General features: G+C 34.7%; 1 protein-coding gene across 1 annotated transcript; it reads left to right on the top strand.

The window, feature by feature from the left end:
• The first annotated feature begins 1189 nt into the window (after positions 1–1189).
• On the top strand, positions 1190–18379 carry LOC135684576 (intraflagellar transport protein 81 homolog). The gene is made up of 23 exons (XM_065200199.2): positions 1190–1563; positions 2310–2379; positions 2541–2644; positions 3049–3229; positions 4632–4721; positions 5736–5801; positions 5956–6066; positions 6458–6542; positions 7143–7210; positions 7638–7733; positions 8684–8779; positions 9390–9452; positions 10128–10211; positions 10897–10959; positions 11308–11394; positions 11669–11797; positions 12515–12604; positions 13268–13354; positions 13853–13924; positions 14251–14333; positions 16801–16846; positions 17455–17526; positions 18070–18379. Exons 1-23 carry the CDS (start codon positions 1490–1492, stop codon positions 18184–18186), a joined length of 2034 nt encoding a protein of 677 aa, XP_065056271.2. The 5' UTR covers positions 1190–1489; the 3' UTR covers positions 18187–18379.
• Positions 18380–19364: the final 985 nt, after the last annotated feature.

Genomic DNA, 19364 nt, shown 5'->3' with positions numbered 1-19364 from the left:
TCCATCTCTTCCTATCTTGGGCCAGTGTTCTCAGTTCTTCCAAATCTTCTATGGTGTTTAGCTTTAACCGGTGACAGTAGTAATGGGGTCTTTATTGTAATAGGAATTCATATCTTCATTGTAGATGCAGTGTTAGATTTCGCTTCTTTTGTTTTTATTGTTTTTATACCCCTGTGGGCGCTGGAAAGGAGGGGTCGAAACATGCAACTGGAAGATGTTGGGAAGATGATTGACCCATAACGATACTCGTGTAAATTTCGCTTCGCTCGTGGAATATTATCGTTTCTGTAAATTCGCTGCACTGAGGATTCAATTCGAATGTAAATAACCCCGCTGATTTTTCTTCGCTTTTATCTTCGTATTTATTTTACAAAACTAGAACCAGGATCCAAACTGGAGTTTCGTTTTTATCGAAGCTTTAGTCCATCACAGAATCATTCATTGATTCCCAACATGCAGTTTCTTGCCATCCTAAGAAACCATATCCCTAAATTTTATTAACCCTTACATTTTATTTACCATTGCTTTTTATTAACCTTTACAAAACTTTGATCTTTTGGCCCCTTCACTTTCAAATACGTTTCTTTCTTCACCAGAAGTACTTTCAATTAGAGAAGTTTCAAGGATTTACACTATTTAGAATACTAAGCCGTGGTTCCCACGCAAGTCTTACGAAATTCTTATAGATTAAAGGAAATTTTATAAATTGAAAACATTGTTATGACAAGCTCAAAAGAAGCTGTAGTCCATTTTTGCGGATAAACCTGTAATTGTCTTTTTGCGAAAAGGTGCTCATGGATTCACCCAAAAACGTGAAATCTGCAAAAAAAGGTTTCCGCAGACTTAATTTCCTTATATTTTCACATTATTTGCTCTTACGTTGTTATCATCAAGTGTGTATATGATAATCTGTTCCATTGTTAATGATTTTTTATGGAGAAATAGTTGGTTAAAAATGTATAATTGGTCACTTGTTTCTAAACGCCCCCCAAGCTAAAGTATCTAGGCACATCACTGCTTACAGGTAAAGCTAAATTTTGGAAACAATGTTATTCACGGCTTGACTGTCCAAACAGTACGAAATTTGCGCATTTCTGGCAAATGAAGATAAAGGTATCACAAAGCTATATAGTAACTGAAGCATCTTTGAAAGTAGAGATAGAACGTAAGAGCGAGGCTGGAAGGTGCTGGGACTCTAAGGAGGAGCTTCACCTTGTTTACTTGCTATCTCCATGGCGGATAACTCTCCGCTTGATTTTTGTGAAGAAGAAGATGCATGCTTGCCTTCTAGAAAAGATTAATACAGAACGGGAACAGCAGCACTTGAAAGTATTATGCTAGATGATAATTTGGTTGGGTTTTTTAGATTTCGATAGCTGTTATTGCAAGGCCTACTGCAGAAGTCGAAGGGACGGTTTTCAAAACTATCTGAATTATTATAATTCATCTGAAAAACAACACAAAATACACGGTTAAAAAGGGTTCAAAAATGAGCGATCAATTGAAGTTTATTGTAGACAACCTGAACAGCCCTCCCTTCAATCGCAATTACAACCTGATCAGGTGAGTTATTTTGCAATTTTTTATGATAGACGCCAACTCCAAGTATGTTTTTCAGAATCATATTTATTGCAATATACGATTAGGTCATTTCATTTATGTTCATCAATTACTAAATTTATTAAGTGCAAAAATCGAGAAAAAAACAAGTAATTGTTAGTGAATCAGTAGATTATGGACACATAGAATGAAAAAGCATTTGATACAGTCCAACACACCAGCTAGCTTATTTAAGCAAACTTATTCTTATATGGAACCAGGCTGGAAAATTGCTGGAGTGGTTAAGTCATTTCTGACCTCAAAGAGTAAAAGAGTAGTGGTAAATGGTGAGGTTGGCAAATGTAAATGACCTCCAGACTGCAGATTATGAAAGTTCTTGATGAGATTCATATGTGCATAGTCATTTCAGCCTGGTTTTTCATATATGCAAACAGGCCTCTACCAGCTACAAGTCCCCAAGCAGAAGTTTATATTTTCAGTGTGCAATTTAGATTTTTGATGCACAGCATTATAATGACCCTGCATACATATATGCCAAAATGCGCAAATGGAGAGAGCCTAACAGGCCTCCAATCAAAATGAAACTCAATTTTTTTTATCAAACATTCCATACAATTGCTTACATTCATTTATCTTCTTTAGCTAATGTAATCTTATAAATGATAATATATGATAAAAATCTGTTACACATTTTTTATGCACCTATCCTTTGCATTTTATGATCAGAAATGAAATTTTTCATTTTTTAGCTTTGATTCACTGCCTGATGTACAATTACTACAAGTCCTCAATGATGTCTTTACAGAAATCAACCCACAGGTAAGGCTACCAGATAACACCATTATGAAAACTTTAACTAATTTTATCTGCAGTTTGTTTTAAATCTGAAGCCAATTATGGGGTAAATTTCCCATGCATGGCTGGATCTGAAGCCACTGGTTGAAGAAAGGATTCTTATTCATTTTCCTTGTCTTTTGTAGCAAGCATCAGATATTCGGCAAGAAGATCCTGAGCAAAGAGTTGTCAGAATGTTCAGTTTTCTTCGAATGCTTAAATACAAACCACCTTCAGAGGGTGGAAGCTTGTGAGTTTTTTATTTTTTTGAGAATTTTGCTTATATGAGCTTTTTAAGAATGGGTTGCTTGGTTTTGCTCAACAATTGCTGTTGCTAATAAATCTACAATTTGATCAAACTACCATGTAACATTCATTATCAGCAAATTAATTTTAAGTTTGATTTTCATAATTAAACTTTGATGTCTGCTTAAAATTGTTTAGGTATTAAGTAAACTAAATTGTTACTGTCAGGCTAAAATATATTTGGTTGAAGGTACTATTTTGGATATTTTAAGATTTTTACAGACTTTTGTTTGCTTTGAAAAAATTTAAAGTCAAAATTTATTTTCTTTATTTAAACATTAAATATAATTGAAAATAGATTTTAGAAATACTTGTGATAAAGTGCTAAATGCTGCTGCTCTTTTTCAGAACCAAATTCCGCCAAGGTTTGGTCCAAGGTGATAAACATATCATTTATCCAGTCCTTCAATATTTACTTGAAAAATTACCAGATCTAAAGAAGAGGGCTTATGTTGCAAGATACTTGGTCAAGCTGGAGGTTCCTGGAGATATATTGGTTGATGCAGAAGTCAATGACGCCCATGTGATGGTATGTTCTTTTAATTCTTTTGACATTAAGATTATCTCTATATCAATTTAGTTTTGGTTTATGAATCTGGTTCTGAACAAGCTCTGGTGCCTTTACAACTAACAAAATGTTATCGTGATCTAAAATGTTATTGTGAAAATGATATTCTGATATGTGAAAACTGTAAGCTTTTGACTGCATTCAATGCTGAAAGTGTTCCCAATAGCTCTTGTGACAGATTCAAAGTTTGGCTTGTTTGTGTAATCACAGATAATCTCAAATGAAAGCATTTTCTATTGTGCAACATTGATTGAACCAACAATATATTGCCATTTTCTCTTTAATTCTCTTTTAAGTATAAAGTTTGCCACTTTTGCTGTTTCCAGGGGATAAAAAAAAGTTTGCTAGTAATGGATTTGAAAAAAGCAATCATTTTGAAAGTAGCTTAAGCTTTTCGTTTGACACTTTTCAGGATATGAATCGTCAGAACAAAAATTCAAATCTTTATTGTTTGTTATAGTTTATTTTTTGTAACGACCCCAGTCTTGACTTCATTTAAAAAACGCCTCATAAAATGTCAAGAATGAATTTTTGTTCCATCTTTTATAGTTTATCAATACAAGTATCCAGGGCCATTCCCATGGGGGGTGTGTGTGGAGGGGTGTAACACCCTTCCCCCCAAGAATAGGCATTTGTGTTTTAGTCGGTAAAATTGAGATTTTAGTTGGTAAAATTGGGATTTTGACCGGTAGATAACCCTTTTTTGTAGAAAATTGTCCTTCGTGTAATTTTTAAAAACATTCAAAGATATTAAAAAGTTCTGCAGTTCAGTTTTTCCGTTGATCCAGAAGAGAATTTTCAGGAACATCACAGAAGACAATTTGACAAAGACAGAGAAAATTTTAGCCTGGTAGATGTATTTTTAGCCATTCTAGAAGGCTTGATTTCAAAAAATGTTTGTGGCCCTGTCTCTGAAACTGCAAAACACAATGCTCCAGGTTGTCTACATCCTTTACGCTAATTACGTGAGAGAAACACTTTTCACAGCATTTATATGTTATCAAGAAGTGGGTCCAGTTGAAGAACAGAAGAGTTCGATTCAGTGTTTCTAAAGGTTGAATAAGCTATGTGACCATAAAAGCTTATTTTAGAACTTTCATAAAACCAATAATTTTACAGCTGAAGTTGCTTTGTAATAGCTGAAATTTAAGTATTAACAAATGCTAAAATATTCTGATTGCATTAACAAAGTGTAATGCTGCCAAAATGTACTCAGTAGATAAACACTTGCACCCCCCCCCCCAAACAATTTCTTGAAACCGGGCCTGCAAGTATCTTATTCAAGTATTTGCTTGGGAGATCTTGCTCCTACCTCTGGTGCTTTGATTTGTGTAACCAAACATAAATTCCATTTGTTTCCCAGTATTTAGACTTAATGGAGAAATTCAAGGAAACACATAAAGAGTCAGAGGATATCAAACAGTCTGGATTATCTGCAAGTGAGATAAAGAAGGTATGGTAATAGTTAACACATGCCTAGCCAGAGTCAAAACATTTAATTCAATTTAATGGACTTTTCTTTGTAATGAATTTGCCTAAATTGGAATTGTCTTAATGGATCTGTCTAAATTGGAATTGTCTAGACGATGTAACAAGAAGTTGACAAATACATCATGTCTTTTTCCTTTGTCGTTGTACTGGTTATTAATAACACATGCCTGTCTTTTACAACTGAGCAAGTGACATTTGAAAATAAACATGGGTGATTTCTATATTTTAGTTGCCAGTACATTGTTTATTTTCAAAGAAAAAATCTTTTCAAGTGAAACGAATTTCCCACTAGGGTAATTGAGCAATTTTCACTTAACGTTGATCAATTAATTTGTCTGCTTTATCTGGAGCCAAAACGTTGGACTTGTTTTTGGCTGCAGATTAAAATTTGTATTTCACAAAAATGAATACCTGAGTTGAGTGGTAAATAATGAAGGAGTTATACACTAATGCTGATAATATGCTGAGCATATTTGTTAAGAAAATTATTAAATTTCAACCATTCTAGCCTATTTTGAACAAATCATTGCTATCCCTCAACAATGATTTTGATCGGATGCCCTAATGTTCCCACTTATACAGTTATTCCTAAAGCCTCTCTAACACGGGTTTTTTAAAGCAAAGCCATACCATAACTGCGCATGTCAAAGAAATTTGATTCTCAATTTTCAAAAACAACCGTTGCAACATACATTTTGACGGAGTCCTGCCATGTCAACGCGGCTATTGATTCGACAAATTCTGAAGCAAAAAACTTTTGGTTAATCGAATTCCACCATGCCTGGTCGTGTAAATGCCTCTTAAGCATGTTTTTGAGGCGAAAATTCCCAGCAGTCAAAAGGGCGGACTGTCACATCTAATATGGATTGTCAGCATTAGTTTTATTAGCATTAGTCTAAAATTTCGATTTGTAATTTTGTTTCGGACCCTATATCAACATTCCCTGTGAAGTCTAAAATTCCTTTTGTTGCTGCAGGATATTCTAGCAATGGAGGAAGAAAGAGAGCAGTTGTTAAAGAGAATAGATAGAGTCAAACGAAGAGTGAGTTGCTGCCATTCAAGATTTTTCATTTTTACATGGACATGTTTGCGAAATGCTTGAACTAATTCCTCTAAACATTTGTTAAAATCAGTAACACGTTCAAAGTTTGCTAAATTATACGACCCCCGTCACGTGTGACTTTATTATTGTTTAGGTTGACAGCATACCGAGCAAAGATGGCTTGCTGCAGTCAGCTGCCCTTCTTAGAAAAGAAAGAGAAAGAGAAAAGATTTTGGATGATCAGAAAGCTGCTCAAAGAAATCAGGTTTTTGCTTACGTTTTGTCGTACAAAGCTGTAAAGAAGGATTTGAACGAATCGAATTGAGTAATCTGAATCGAATATGGTAGATAGATTTTGTTGAAAGATGCACGTGGTGTATCGCCCTCTCCGGCTAGGCTAGATCGCGCACTAACATGAGATGGAATTTTCCATAGACTACGGTTCTTCGTTGCGTTGTTTAGTTCATCTAAGCTTGGTTGTGACCATAGGTTGATGATATATTCAGTTTGGGTATTTGGTATTGTATGGCAAACAGAGGACGGGAAACAGGGTAAACCTATATTGCTAAATGCTTTGATGCAATTGATTGGTATGGTTTCCATAGTGAAACTAGGTCATTCCTCAATTTCTTAGCAGCCTCTCTCGTTTCTCATAGTTGAACCACGCCCAGCAGAAGCTTCAGCGTTTGACCATGCAGCTACAAGACATTCGAACGGCTGGCATGGGCATCACAGCTGAAGGTATTATAGAGCTTTTGAGATTCAGGAGTCACTTCTGAAATTTTTTTCAAGGGCTTTTTATTTTGAAATTTTGACACATGACATTTTTCTGGCATTATTATTTGTCGCATTATTTAAAAGCTGGATAAATCGTACATCTTGTTGAACGTGCGTTTTCTTGTTATTTGAAATTTCCCCTTAGCTAGCCCCATGATAAATGATAAATAGCAGCCCGTTAAGAAAGTCGTTGTCCTTAATCCTGTCCCAACTATAACTGTAGCTATAAAATATTTAGATTTTGTCTTAGTGTCATGAAAAGGCGAAAATGTAACACATATTAGATTTTGTCTCTCTGCAATATTTAGCTAGGAAAAGTGTATAATGTGACCTTTTCGGCGCCAAGCTCTGTTGATCATATTGTCAATCTAAATTAGTCTCTAATACTTTAAAAATAAAAAAAAAGCTCGAACAAGTTGAAATATTGAGCTTCTTTTATTACCGACGTTCCATTGATCTTCATGTTTAACTTCAATTTTTCAAACTTCCTGCAAACAAATTTTTCAAAATATATTGCATATCTTTAATACTGACATTTAAGCGTTTAATGTCTGATTTTTGAAGGACTCGTGAAGAAAGTGGAAGAAGAAAACCAAGTCAACTCTTATATGTGCCATGACAAAATTCCTAAGGTACTGAAATGTTATGGATTCCATGTGTTTGGAGATAGTTGAATTGAATGCAGCTTCATATCTAAGAAAGCTGCTTGTCGCATGTTATTTTGCTATTTACCAAAAATTCTTATCTTGTCAGCATTTCCAAGAAGATATTATGATGAGCTGCTTAAGTGCTAGTAATATCCCTATTGTTTAGGGAAAGAAATCTGTTTTCTTATCTTAATTAAAGAGTAATATTTTCTTTAGGTTGAAACCGAAGCTTTGTTTAACTTCTGTTTGAACCCATCCTTGATCTTTTGACTTCTCTACATGAAGTTTTTCGGCGATAAACAATGATTTTTGATTGTAATTACATTACTGAACTGTCTAAAATTTTATTCCATGTTATGACTATTGTCATCTGTGAATCCCTACTTTACATCTTAGTCTATTTTAATCTTAGGAAATCGAAGCAAAGAAGAAATACATTGAAAATTTACAAAAAGTTGCCAATTCTCACGCAATGACTACATCTGACCTAGATGCACTTACTTCTAAGGTATGTCTCCTTTGACGATGCAGCATTTCTACAAAAAGTGTTTTTGCACTGTGAAAGTACAGCGCCAAATAAAATGATCAGATTAGTTTAAGTATAACTCTAAGTTTATCTGTTTCTTATATTACGTTGGTTAAACTCACAGCCTATAGATCACAACTATGAACCTTTGTTGATTTTCTTCTCATGGGACTTGGAACTAGCACCTCTAGAGATCACTTTTGTTTACCTTTTCTTGTTTTTCTTCTCGTAGTACTTTGAACTAACACCCCTAGAGACTACTTTTTTGACCTTTTGTTGACTTTCCTCTCGTGAAACTTTCAACTAACACCGTTAGAAGTCACTTTTGCAGTTTTGCTGACCTTTTCTTGACTTGCTCCTCGTGGTACTTAAACTAGCACCCCTAGAGAGTACCTCTCTAACCTGTTGTTGGCCTGTCAACTGTAATTATTTAAACGTATACCTAAGATCTCCTTGCTAAACATCGTTTTGATAAAACGCTTTGCTTGAAAAATATTAGAAGTTTGGTAATTTGAAATTTAATCAAGCAATAGTCAGGTCCATTAGACATCTTTGATGCTCTTTATATCGTTCTTTATTTATATTGTTCTATTCACCATGATGAAAATTATCAAGAGAAGAAACTTTCACTGAAAATGTAATATATTACATAAACCAAGATTAGCAATTTGTGGCATGCAAAAATGTTGCCAAGGACTCCAAATAGCATTATTTGAAGAAACATTAATGATAACCAAAGTAATTATTCTTATATAGTTTTTAAGGATACATTCTAGCAATTCATTTTAAATTCTTTGAAAGCCTGAGTAATATTAGACTAATTGCCTCTTTTGATTTACCTTTACTAGAAATTGTTATATTTTTCGTATTTCCAAAGACAAGCCTGCTTCTTTCTCTTCCACATCTGCAATTAAATTATGATTTCCTGATAGATAAAAGATTTATCGGCTGAAATAAACAGTTTAGTTGAGAAGCGAATGGTTCAAGGCGACCCAATTGATGATAAACTCTCTGTGTTCAGACAACAGGTTTGTTTTAAAATATATTTTGTTTTAAAATATATCCAAATTTTCTGTATTTTTGATTTTTTTAGTTTATGTAGTGCTTGGAATTTTCTTACAGTAAATTCATCGTAATGCCCAAACGTTCTATATTTATAGCATGTAAAATTTGAATTGTTTAGTCTTGTAGAAAAGTTGTTTTTTACATCATGAGAATTAAAATTAAAGTATCTAGAATAAAAGAGCATAATCAGAGCAGAATTATAAACGGTTAGAAATATTCAACATTTCTAGGCTTTATTTTAAAAATGTTTTCATATAAAAGACGATTTTCAGAAAATTCTTTTTGATAATCAATATGAAGCCACTTTTCGTGTTATCAAAATACACCATATATTAGGTTTTAAAGGAGCAGGTTGTATTGAGAGTTCGGGTGGAGGTTTGAATGGAATTTCTTTGAAAATTACTTAAAGTCAAAACTACTTTCAAGCAAACATATAAAAACTATTTCCAAGTAAGCATGTAAAATGTGCCTTCAAAAGTTTTCAAATCTACAGAATGTTGTTTGAGCACCCTCTTTTAACCCCTTTTAACCAATTTCAGCCTCTTGTATGTTTTGAATTTTTTTGCAATCTAGGCAGCGGTGATATCAAATAAGAAGAGCTCGGCAGCTGAGAAAATGCAAGAAGCTACAGATGAGGTATTCAGCTCTTTCTGTCGTGGGGTTGACATTCTTAGCTGATTATTTATAAATAGTCGAGTTATAAGGACAATATCTTATATGATAGTGATAAGCGAGTAGTATCGTGTCAGTGCGTCACCGATTGAGATACTTGAAGTTGATTTTATGCAGAACAGCAGTGTATGATGAATTGATGATGATATTAAGAACGAAAGAAAATAATGCCATTTTCTTACTTTTTGATGTGAAAATAAACGTCAGAGTATTTTGCTGGTGTACTCATACAAATAAGATGATTGTACAATAAATAAGAGCTACATTTGGTAAAATTAGAAAGGAAAAGTACATTTTATGAATGTTCTTGGATTTCACCATGCCATTTTAACATTTAAATCGTAGGCCAAATGAAAGGCAGATTAATGTTGCTTTTTGAGTGTTTTTTTAATTCAGTCTAATTTTTATTTATCTTTTTTCGACCATCATACTAAGTTATGATATTATAAAGTCGAACTTGTTTGTGACCTGCTTGTTCTAAACATTTTTTAAATTTAAATATATATCGGAAGTTTCTCACAATATAATTTTAGCATGTAATAGCATGGCTGTTCCATCAATTGCATACCATTCGTGCGTTGCCAGTTTGACTATTTTCAAGTGCCTTAAACTCATGTTTTCATTTTTCTTGCTTTTAAGCTTCATAACGCGGAGGAGGAGTTGAAAGAGAAAAAACAGCAATTAAAAGAAACTGACGGTGTAGAAATCCTGAAAGGAGATGATGTAATTGGCATTTTGCTTGAGTTATAAAACTATCTTGTTTCAGCCAATGCAATTCAATTTAATTCTATTTTCTCACCGATGTTTTGTAGTTTTACTGGTGCTAATTATTAGTGCATCTGCTATGTTTTAAAACAATGTTTATGTGAATATATCATCATCTTATTTAAATTGTAAAAGCTCTTCATTTTTATCCACTTGCTCTTCTTAATCATAAAGTGCTGATGTTTGAGTATTTTCCTCTTATTTTTGATTCATGAAATGTTTGTTTGATAAACTGTTAACACCTGTCTGGAAAGCCAAGCCCATTTCATTAGCATAAAAATCAGGAATTTTACATGTACGAATAAATGCAGATGTGCAGATGAGCCAAAACATTTGAAATTTGAATGTGACCTCATGTAACAAGCCGCCCGTGTGTTTCTGTTGCTAAATATGCGAATTTTAATATTGAATATGCTCAATTTTTCCTATTGGCTGATAGTTCAGCAAAATATTTTTTGAATTGAAATACCAATGTAAACTTTTTCCCTGCACTTTGCTGTTCCTGCAGGCATGTCCTTCTTTGTCCAGAGCTTAAACTTAAAATATATTTCAATCTTATCTACATCTTTCAATCTTAACTACATCTTATAAGGTTTGCAAAGACCACTTTAACAGTGAACTGTGAAAGCATTTTGTGTTCTAGTTTAAAAGATATGTGAACAAGCTTCGAGGAAAAAGCACTGCTTATAAGAAGAAGAGACAAGAGGTACTAAATTTGTTTGTGAATCACAAGATAGTTAAAAGAATATTCGCCCCTTTCTTTTTTCAAATCTTAGACTTTATCTGCCGTTTCTTTGAGAAAAACAGACCATGCTTTCTTGCTCAAATCTTGTTTTTCTTGACATACAAAACTAGCATCTTTTGTTTCATCCTTCCGCAATAGAGCTGAATTATCAAGAACCTTATTTGTTCTTTGTTTAGCTCCATATATTATATGAATATATTATCATTTTATACACACAGTCTTTTGTAGAGACGTCTTTTACACCTGTATCATTCTGTTTTTTGAAATGACTAAATGATAGTTTGGCTAAAACATGAAATGATATCATAGCTTGCCGAACTGCGTGCTGAAAACGGCGTGCTGTCCAGGACTGAAGATGTATTGAAGGGAAAAGACCAACACACGCAGGCATTGCTGGTAAGTTTCCATTACTATCCAACTCTTGAGTTCACTACTGGCAATCCCCAAGCAACTTAATTTGGAGTTGAATACCCACCAAAAGCTTTCTAAAATATTTATAATTGAGACTTTTTAACCTTTTTCATTTGAAAATTCGCTTGTTAGTTTCAAGATTTAGTTTGCATATAGGTAAAGAATTTTAAACTCAAAATTTTGATTATCTTTAGACAAACCTTTTGGAATGATTTACTTATCGAGGTTTTGTATTTGTATGAATTGAATTGAATTCTAGTCATCAATCGAAGGAAAGCATGGTGTGAGTGGATTCCATGAGACTCAGGAGGAGCTGGAGAAAATCTCTACCCTGAAGAGTGAGCTGGATGAGGAGAAAGGCAAAACACTTGAAGAAATCTCACAAATGGTATTGTATTGTAAAAAGTATAGACAATTTACAAAGAGATTATCATGGAGCATTAGACGGCCTATAAATCAGTTTTTATGTAATCATTATAAAAATGTAGGCACCAAGGAGATCCTATCCTTTTTTATGATCACATACCGCTAACAAGTTTTCAATTGATTTTCAAAGTGCTACAGTTTCTCATGAGAATTCTATACAATACCCGTGTAGACTAACAAAATAAGGGTGGTAAATAAGGAACCCCGCAACGCGCCGAGAATAAACAACAACAAACACACGTAAATCAGTTATGGCTAATATTTCGCCCCGGCATTCATCAGAGCAAAAGTCAGGCTGCTGTTTGGCGGTAACAGAATTTCCTTTACTGTTAAGTTTGCCGTGGTTTTTATTGATCCAAAAAAGTTAGAAAAAGCAAAATTTATCTTATTTTTAGAAATTATTGTGAGTTAGGTGAGTACGTTTTTGCTTCAAATATTTTCTATCATTTTCCTTTTTTTATTTAAAGTCCCAAACAACATTTTTGTGTAATTTCTTTTTTTATGTAACATTTAAACATTTCATCTAGAAATACCAATGTAGTCTTATGTTTTTTGTTTTGTAAAATTGTTCTACATTTTTGCAAGCTTCATTTTAGATGAATAAAAAAAATATATTATCACCTGACTGATCAGTCATCTCTCGTGAAAATGTTTTCCAATCTGTGCTGTGAAATTTCAGGTAGTACAACTAACCAACACAATTGCAGAGAAGAAAAGCAATTTGGCTCCGGTTATTAAAGAACTGAGGCCTTTAAGGCAGCAGTGTCAGGTAAGTTGTTCTATTTCAAGAATAATTTGCTAGGCGATTGCAGAAGTTTGATAGATTGGGGATCTTTTAAAGCAACTTGCCAACACTCTTTGTTCTAGGCCATATGTAAACAGGGCCTTTAAATAGTTACCAAGAGTAGATACGACGAAAGTACCATCTTCTAGTTCAGGATCTTTGCTCAATCGTGTGATAGTTTTCAGCGTAAATTATGAGTGAATTTTATTTAAAAATTTATTTCATCTATATTTATGTCATTGAGGTTTATGGTACACAACTCTATAATTGTTTGATATTTTCCAGTGTATCGCTAGATAATGTTAAGGGATCCATTTTTTCCGGTCAGCTTTGTGAGGACATTGCAAATTGCGATGTTCTGCGTATAAATCTATCAATGACATTGCTAATGCTTGTATGGAACTCAAGTCCAAAATATGTAAGACTGTAATTCAATTTTAGTTAATGACTACACATGAATTGTAATTGTATGTAGATGACTATTCGGCTCTTAAGCAAATCTTGCTGTTTTAGCTTGCTGATACTGAAATAAAGGATTAATAACCTGTTGGTATAAGATGTTATAGAATTTCCGATTGCTCAATGCAGATTTTTTAATTGCTATATACATTGCATGATTTTTTAAAACAAGGATTTTTGTTGCTAAAGGAATTGACTGTCACACACGAGGAGAGAAAAGCAGCTTACGATTCTACGTTAGCTGGATTAGAAAGCAATTCTTCAAAACTGGAGCAGGTTAGCCCTGTTTAAAACTGTATTTCGTAAAATGTACATAGTTTAACTCAGTTAGAATCACATAAGGAGACATGCCATAGGGCACTTTAAGACAACCGAAGAACTTATTTTAAGTATTGAAAAATCGATGCTGGACTAATGTTCAGAAAACCCTGCCTCCTCTAAACCTTTTTCTGTCAATATCCCATAATATGTTTGTTTTCGTTATTTATTAAGAAACCCAAAGAATAAGTCTAAACTGAGATAATTTTGTTTGCAACAACAACCATTATTTATATGGCTTTTTTCCAAACCTCATCTATATTGCCTGCAGTTTTATGTCATAGCTCAGACGATGTGAAGACGACAGAAACTCAAACGGCTTTGTCAACTAACATTTCGATTTAAATAATATCATTGTGTTACCAAACTCCATTTCTGCAACACCTTTGTTCCCCCGTCAAACCCTGTTACATATGAAAGTGCACAAGAAATTATCAAATTTACTGTACATCTTAGGAAGTGAAGGCTTACAGAGAAGAGAGCATGCAGGAGGAGAGTAGATACCACTACATTCAAGCAATGATCAAGGTAAGTCTATTTTCCTTAAAATCCTTTGTTCTTGTCGCAATAAAATGACATGTCAAAGCTCCGGTTTACCAGAGACGAGATTAATGCCAACAAGCTTTAAGTGTATTCAGCCTTTGTGAGGGATAATTGCCAATATGACCTGCACATATAGCTTGCACAAAAGAGCGCCCTTTTTACTCCACTGTAACCCATTTAGCATCTTTTTAACACGGCTTACTTAATTTGAAGTGTAGGTTTGATCAACTACGCCTTTGGCACGGGGAAAAGTTCAAAATAAAATTGATGTTTCTGATTGCTGTTCTATGTACAAATACCTTATTTTTTAGATAATGGAAGGACAGCAGAAGAAAATTGCTGATGAAGTGAAATCCTATGTTTCATCTGATGGCGCTTCAAAGAAATCTCTGAGGTATTTATTCTTATTAACAACGCAATGTCACCAACGTGACAAAATCATTACTTTAAACAAGTGGTTATATTCATCGCAATATTATACTTTTAGCGTTAGAAAAATTTAGATTTTCTAGCACATTTGCAGGTCTATAACCCCAGAAGATTTCTTGCTCTACAATCTTTAGGTTCCTTCTTGGATTGTTTCGTCACGATTTCTCGAAGTAGGCCTCAAAGAATGTTATGATAAGGCAGAGGCAGAATGTCATATGCAGAATGCCAAATGGTTGACTGCAGTGGTGAAGTTCATGATCTTGAATCATGGCTCGTATTCGGGTTTTAATTCTGTTTCAAGTCCAGGCTTTAATCTGGGCTCCAATTCTGCGTTGAATCCGGGGTGCAATCTTTGCTATAATCTGAGCTTGTTGCCAAGCTAGTATCAGGGCTCGTATCTTGGCTTGTGTCCGGGTTTAATGTGAATGCTCGCCAAGCTACATATGTGTACCTAGTGGCAACACAAGAGAGACTAAGTCTGAAAGAAAAATTGAATGGCCCACCCTACTTCATCATGCTGCTGATAAAGGCTACCTTAAACAACTGGCTGACAATTGACTTCCCTTTCATATCCACCGTACGGACCGGGACACACCTTAACGCCTACGTGGTCAAAAGCCAGAAGTGACGTAATACTAATGATTCACAAATCCTCCTATTTGTTTGCCTCGCTTAAAGGTGTTTTAAACTGTATTTTTATTTACTTACAAAAGTAAAGTTACTTAGGAAGCAAAGATTACTTAAAGCACTACATCACATTACATCATTGAACTACTGATAAATACCTGACCCGGTTTCTCGACTGATGTCAGGGTCGACATGATGTTAGTATGGCTTGATAATGCTGAATAACAGAAATCCCATTCAAGGGAAAAGCGACGACAATAACTGCCTTGCTAAACTCTCTAAGCTTCATCTGGTGGTAGTTCCTTTTTCATGGAGGCTAACATCCTTGACAGATTGCTTTGGATGGCTGTTTCTAGCGCATCAGTAAATAAAGACTTAAATGCTCTTGCGCGACCGGCATGCTATGCTGTAGCTGTTTTGTGCGCATAGAGAAATCGACTGTTACAACGCATGCCGGCTGCGCAAGAGCCTTTGACATTGATGCCACTTCCAAGGCATTGTTGCAGGTATCAGCAGAGATTTAGCGATTCTGTATAACTCTGTAAATCTTTCGTCTAAATTTTTTAATCCAGATTTTGACTCAGGTTTGATACCTATTTTAGCGTGCATGTTTTATGCCTCACATTTCGGAAACTTTTTCAAACCGTTAATGTATGTAATGAATCCAGATTTTGACTCAGGTTTGATACCTATTTTAGCGTGCATGTTTTATGCCTCACATTTCGGAAACTTTTTCAAACCGTTAATGTATGATGTAAAAATGGCATTTTGCAACCACAAGCCCTGAGGAACACCATGCCAAACCATACGATAAGGTTTGCAGAATTTCACGCTGTTAGTGCGACAAGACATAAGCCAATTGCTAGAAAATTTCCTCGGCACCCTACATTCGAATTTTCCCAGATAACGTTTTCCGATTCTTTGATGGCTCGTCGTTCGACATTTTTTTCGAGACTTTTTATTATCTTCAAGGCTTCAATTATAACGCCAGGTCCATAGTATCGGTTGGTAGTTTAGAAAACCTTAGAAAACTTTGTCACTCTGAAGAACCATCTGCTTTTATAAATATACTTACAATGTTAGTTTTGCGGTAAGGCTTTTGTACGATTCAAAACTGTGCTGTGTTATAAACATTTCTTGCTATGATAATAATTCGGGTTTTGTTGCTAAAACTGCATTCCTTCTATGGCTTGGCTACATTAACTACCTTACTTCTCATCAACAACCTCAAAAAGGGCACGACCGTGATTCAGAGGAAAGGGGTATTACTTTACTCTGAGAAGAGAGGTTGGACCTCAGAAAGGGCATAACCATGTTGGTGTTTTGGGTGCCATTACTCTTTCCCTAATTTTCCGTGCAATGACCAGAGACCCGCATGTACTTTTTTATTGCCCATTTTCTGCTGTGAACAAATTTGGCTCTTTACAGTGCTCATCCTTTCATGCATTCTTTTTTACCCTCATGCTGCTGATGCCGTATTTGAACTGACGTGGGCAGCACTAACAAAAGATGAATTGCGATTGTTATGAATAGCATTACAGTGACTTGCATAATTTATGCAACCTAGCAATGGAAGTTACGCAATTCCTAAGCCTTGGAATTGTTTACTTAGCCTATTTATCATAGTTTCCAGATTAAAAGATATGTTTGAAGGTAAACTGTTGTGAAGCGTAATAATATTATGAATCATAGCATAATATGGTTCGTAACCGGCTCGTTAAATATATTCCTGGGCTGCCCTTGCCCGGTCATGTATGTGACAAAAGTGGTCACTCAATCCCTTATTTATGTTTTGTGCTTTGTAGGGATCAATATACGCAAAAGATCCATGAACAGGAGAACCATGGCAAGGTGAGCTCAAACTAAACGGTTAATATCATACTATATTGTCCGCAAATATACGCCAACAATATTTGAAAGACAATACGCCTGCCTCATTCACCTCCAAAAAAAATGAGGTGGAATTCCATGCATTTATAGTAAATGGTTTGAAGTGCATCCCTAAGATATTCTTTATGTAATTTCCAGTGTTAAGGTTCTCTGTAGGGTATAGACTAGAGGTACTTGATGCTTTTTGCAGTTTCTGTAGTCTACACTTTTGTCTTGGCCATCCATTTATCGCTCATCGGTTGAAATGCAGTAAGGCAAAGTATACTTCTCGTCTCTATGTATCGTTTACTATGCAGAGACTTGATTGGAAATGCATGAAGCAATAGAAACTCATAAAGCATGGAACCCTGGCCTACGATCTTCTAGTACATTGACATTCATTTTACGTCCAGTCACCTTTTTTCTGCGCGATGTTTTTGAAACCAGCATTAGGAACAGCTTGCACAGAAAACTTTTATTCCCCCGACAAACACAGGGTGCCGGCTGAATTCTTTGCATTTTTGCAAAGCGAGACAGTTGATGAAAGCTGAACCCACTTAACATTGAATTTGTCCCTTGTCCCTCCCAAGGCGCTTCGGGAGAAACAAAAGTCAGTACGTGACAATCATGTGCCAAGAATGAAGCAAATGAAAATGTGGAAGGTACGTCATACACTTTTTATATTTTTCTTCAAGCAATCTTTCAGATGTACTATTCTGTTGTGCTATTTCAATATTCACCTGCATGTCACAATCACTAATATGGAAAATTTTTCAAGCAATCCATAGTGACCTCGTTTTCTGGAAGTCTCGATAACAGATTCAAATGACGTGCATTTGTTTCTTAAAAGAGTCCTTGTTTGCTTCTGTCATAAACATGGTTTCCCTCACTCCCTATTGCAAAGCTAGACCACCTCTTTTGCCATTTGAAATCTTCTGAAGATAAAAACTTTTTTCAAAGATACACACTTGTAAAATGCCTTATCAAGATAAAACTGTTCCTACATCGAATCATAGCCCTTTTGCAGCTAAGTTCCGGTTCTTTAAACCTAGGAACAAGAAGATAGGGCCCTATATAAAGCTATACTTTAATTGAAAATTGAAAGTACCCTTTCTAGGTATAATTTGGTTAGTTAGTGATTTACCTACTGAGTTGGTAGGTCTACCTCTCTTTCCAACATGGTTCATTTTTATATACCCTTGTAGGATCTTGCTGAGATCATGAGGTGCAAGAAAGAGTGCGTTCTGAAAGACCAAAATCTGGGGGCCCAGAAGCCAGCAGTGGCTGGTATGGAGGTTGAAGACCGATTAGTTCTATCGTAAAAATAACGAAACTGCACTGCAGATAGATTAAAGTTCGAACACTGAATATGTAACATTTACAAAGCTAAGTAAAATATTAAAATTATAGCTTTTTCTTGTTGATTTCACATAGAGACATTCTAAATGCAAATTTGTCGATACTTGTTTGGCTTTCAAGTTTATTCTTTCTTTTCAAAATATTGTTGCATCGAAATTGTTATACTTTCTTTTGTCTGTTCATAGTTAATTCAATATTATCTTGCATTCATGCTCAGTCGATGAATCACTTTTGTAGTGTTAGAATAAAGACAGCATATTTAACTATGCCCCTATCCAGTCGAGCTCTTCAAGCTTATTCCAAGACTTATGGCTGAACTGCAGCTCACTCATGCTACTGTTATTTCACTCAGCTCATCAATTCTTCTATTCTTTTGATTGGTAATTTAAATTCGTTTGGCAGTGGATTTATCCTTTTGAATGTACGGATTGTTTCTAAAACAACGAGTTTCTCAAACAGTCTTAATTTTCTAAGTAGTTGTTTAAGGCAAGCTTACTTTAAATCGCAGTGTTTATGAATTGATTAGTAATTTTTAAGTGAAGTTAATTCAACAGAAAAGGCGTATTGCTTCAACATCATGGTTTCGTTTCAGACGTTGTTCTATAATACAATCAAATCTTGCAAAACAATCCTCTGATATAGCTCTGTTATCCTTAAAACTCTTAATGAAATACATTAAAAACCCGCGTATAAAAAACTACAGTTTTCTTTTCAGTCTGAAAAATTGGGACTTAAAGGCAAATTGCGGCAAATAAACTAAGCAAATTGCTTTATGGTCTCGGAACAATCTTTAAATATTTCAGTGTGAGATAAAAAGTCAAAAAAATCTGATACTCAAAAGTCAAAGTTTTCCATCTTGCTAATTTACTTGAATGAATAGCAAACTTTTTAATGAATTTGTCGCGTCATTGTTTATTTTCAATTATTTGCAAAAAAGAGCTTATTCCAATCTTCCCGCTGATTTGGTTCTTCAGCAGATTGAGTCAAAAGTCCAAATTTTTAAGACTATGTTGCTTTCCCCCAGGTTCTAATGAAAGGATTTTTGGTTAGTTTCTAGGCAAATTATAAAGAAGACATTTTGTGACCAAATCTTTAGAGCTAACATACTTAAAACTTCAACATGGACCCTAAAAGCGAGTGT

This window comes from Rhopilema esculentum, chromosome 21, assembly GCF_057945365.1.
Source record: "Rhopilema esculentum isolate cy_ngs chromosome 21, ASM5794536v1, whole genome shotgun sequence".
Lineage (NCBI taxonomy): Eukaryota > Metazoa > Cnidaria > Scyphozoa > Rhizostomeae > Rhizostomatidae > Rhopilema > Rhopilema esculentum.
This window is presented reverse-complemented; position numbering and strand designations above follow the sequence as displayed.

Bases quoted from the DNA above. Each gene is read 5' to 3' on its own strand.
- LOC135684576 (XM_065200199.2), top strand. From the start codon at position 1,490: ATGAGCGATCAATTGAAGTTTATTGTAGACAACCTGAACAGCCCTCCC. The intron at 7,211-7,637 runs GTACTGAAATGT...TTTTAATCTTAG, and splicing joins GCCATGACAAAATTCCTAAG to GAAATCGAAGCAAAGAAGAA. The intron at 17,527-18,069 runs GTACGTCATACA...ATACCCTTGTAG, and splicing joins AGCAAATGAAAATGTGGAAG to GATCTTGCTGAGATCATGAG.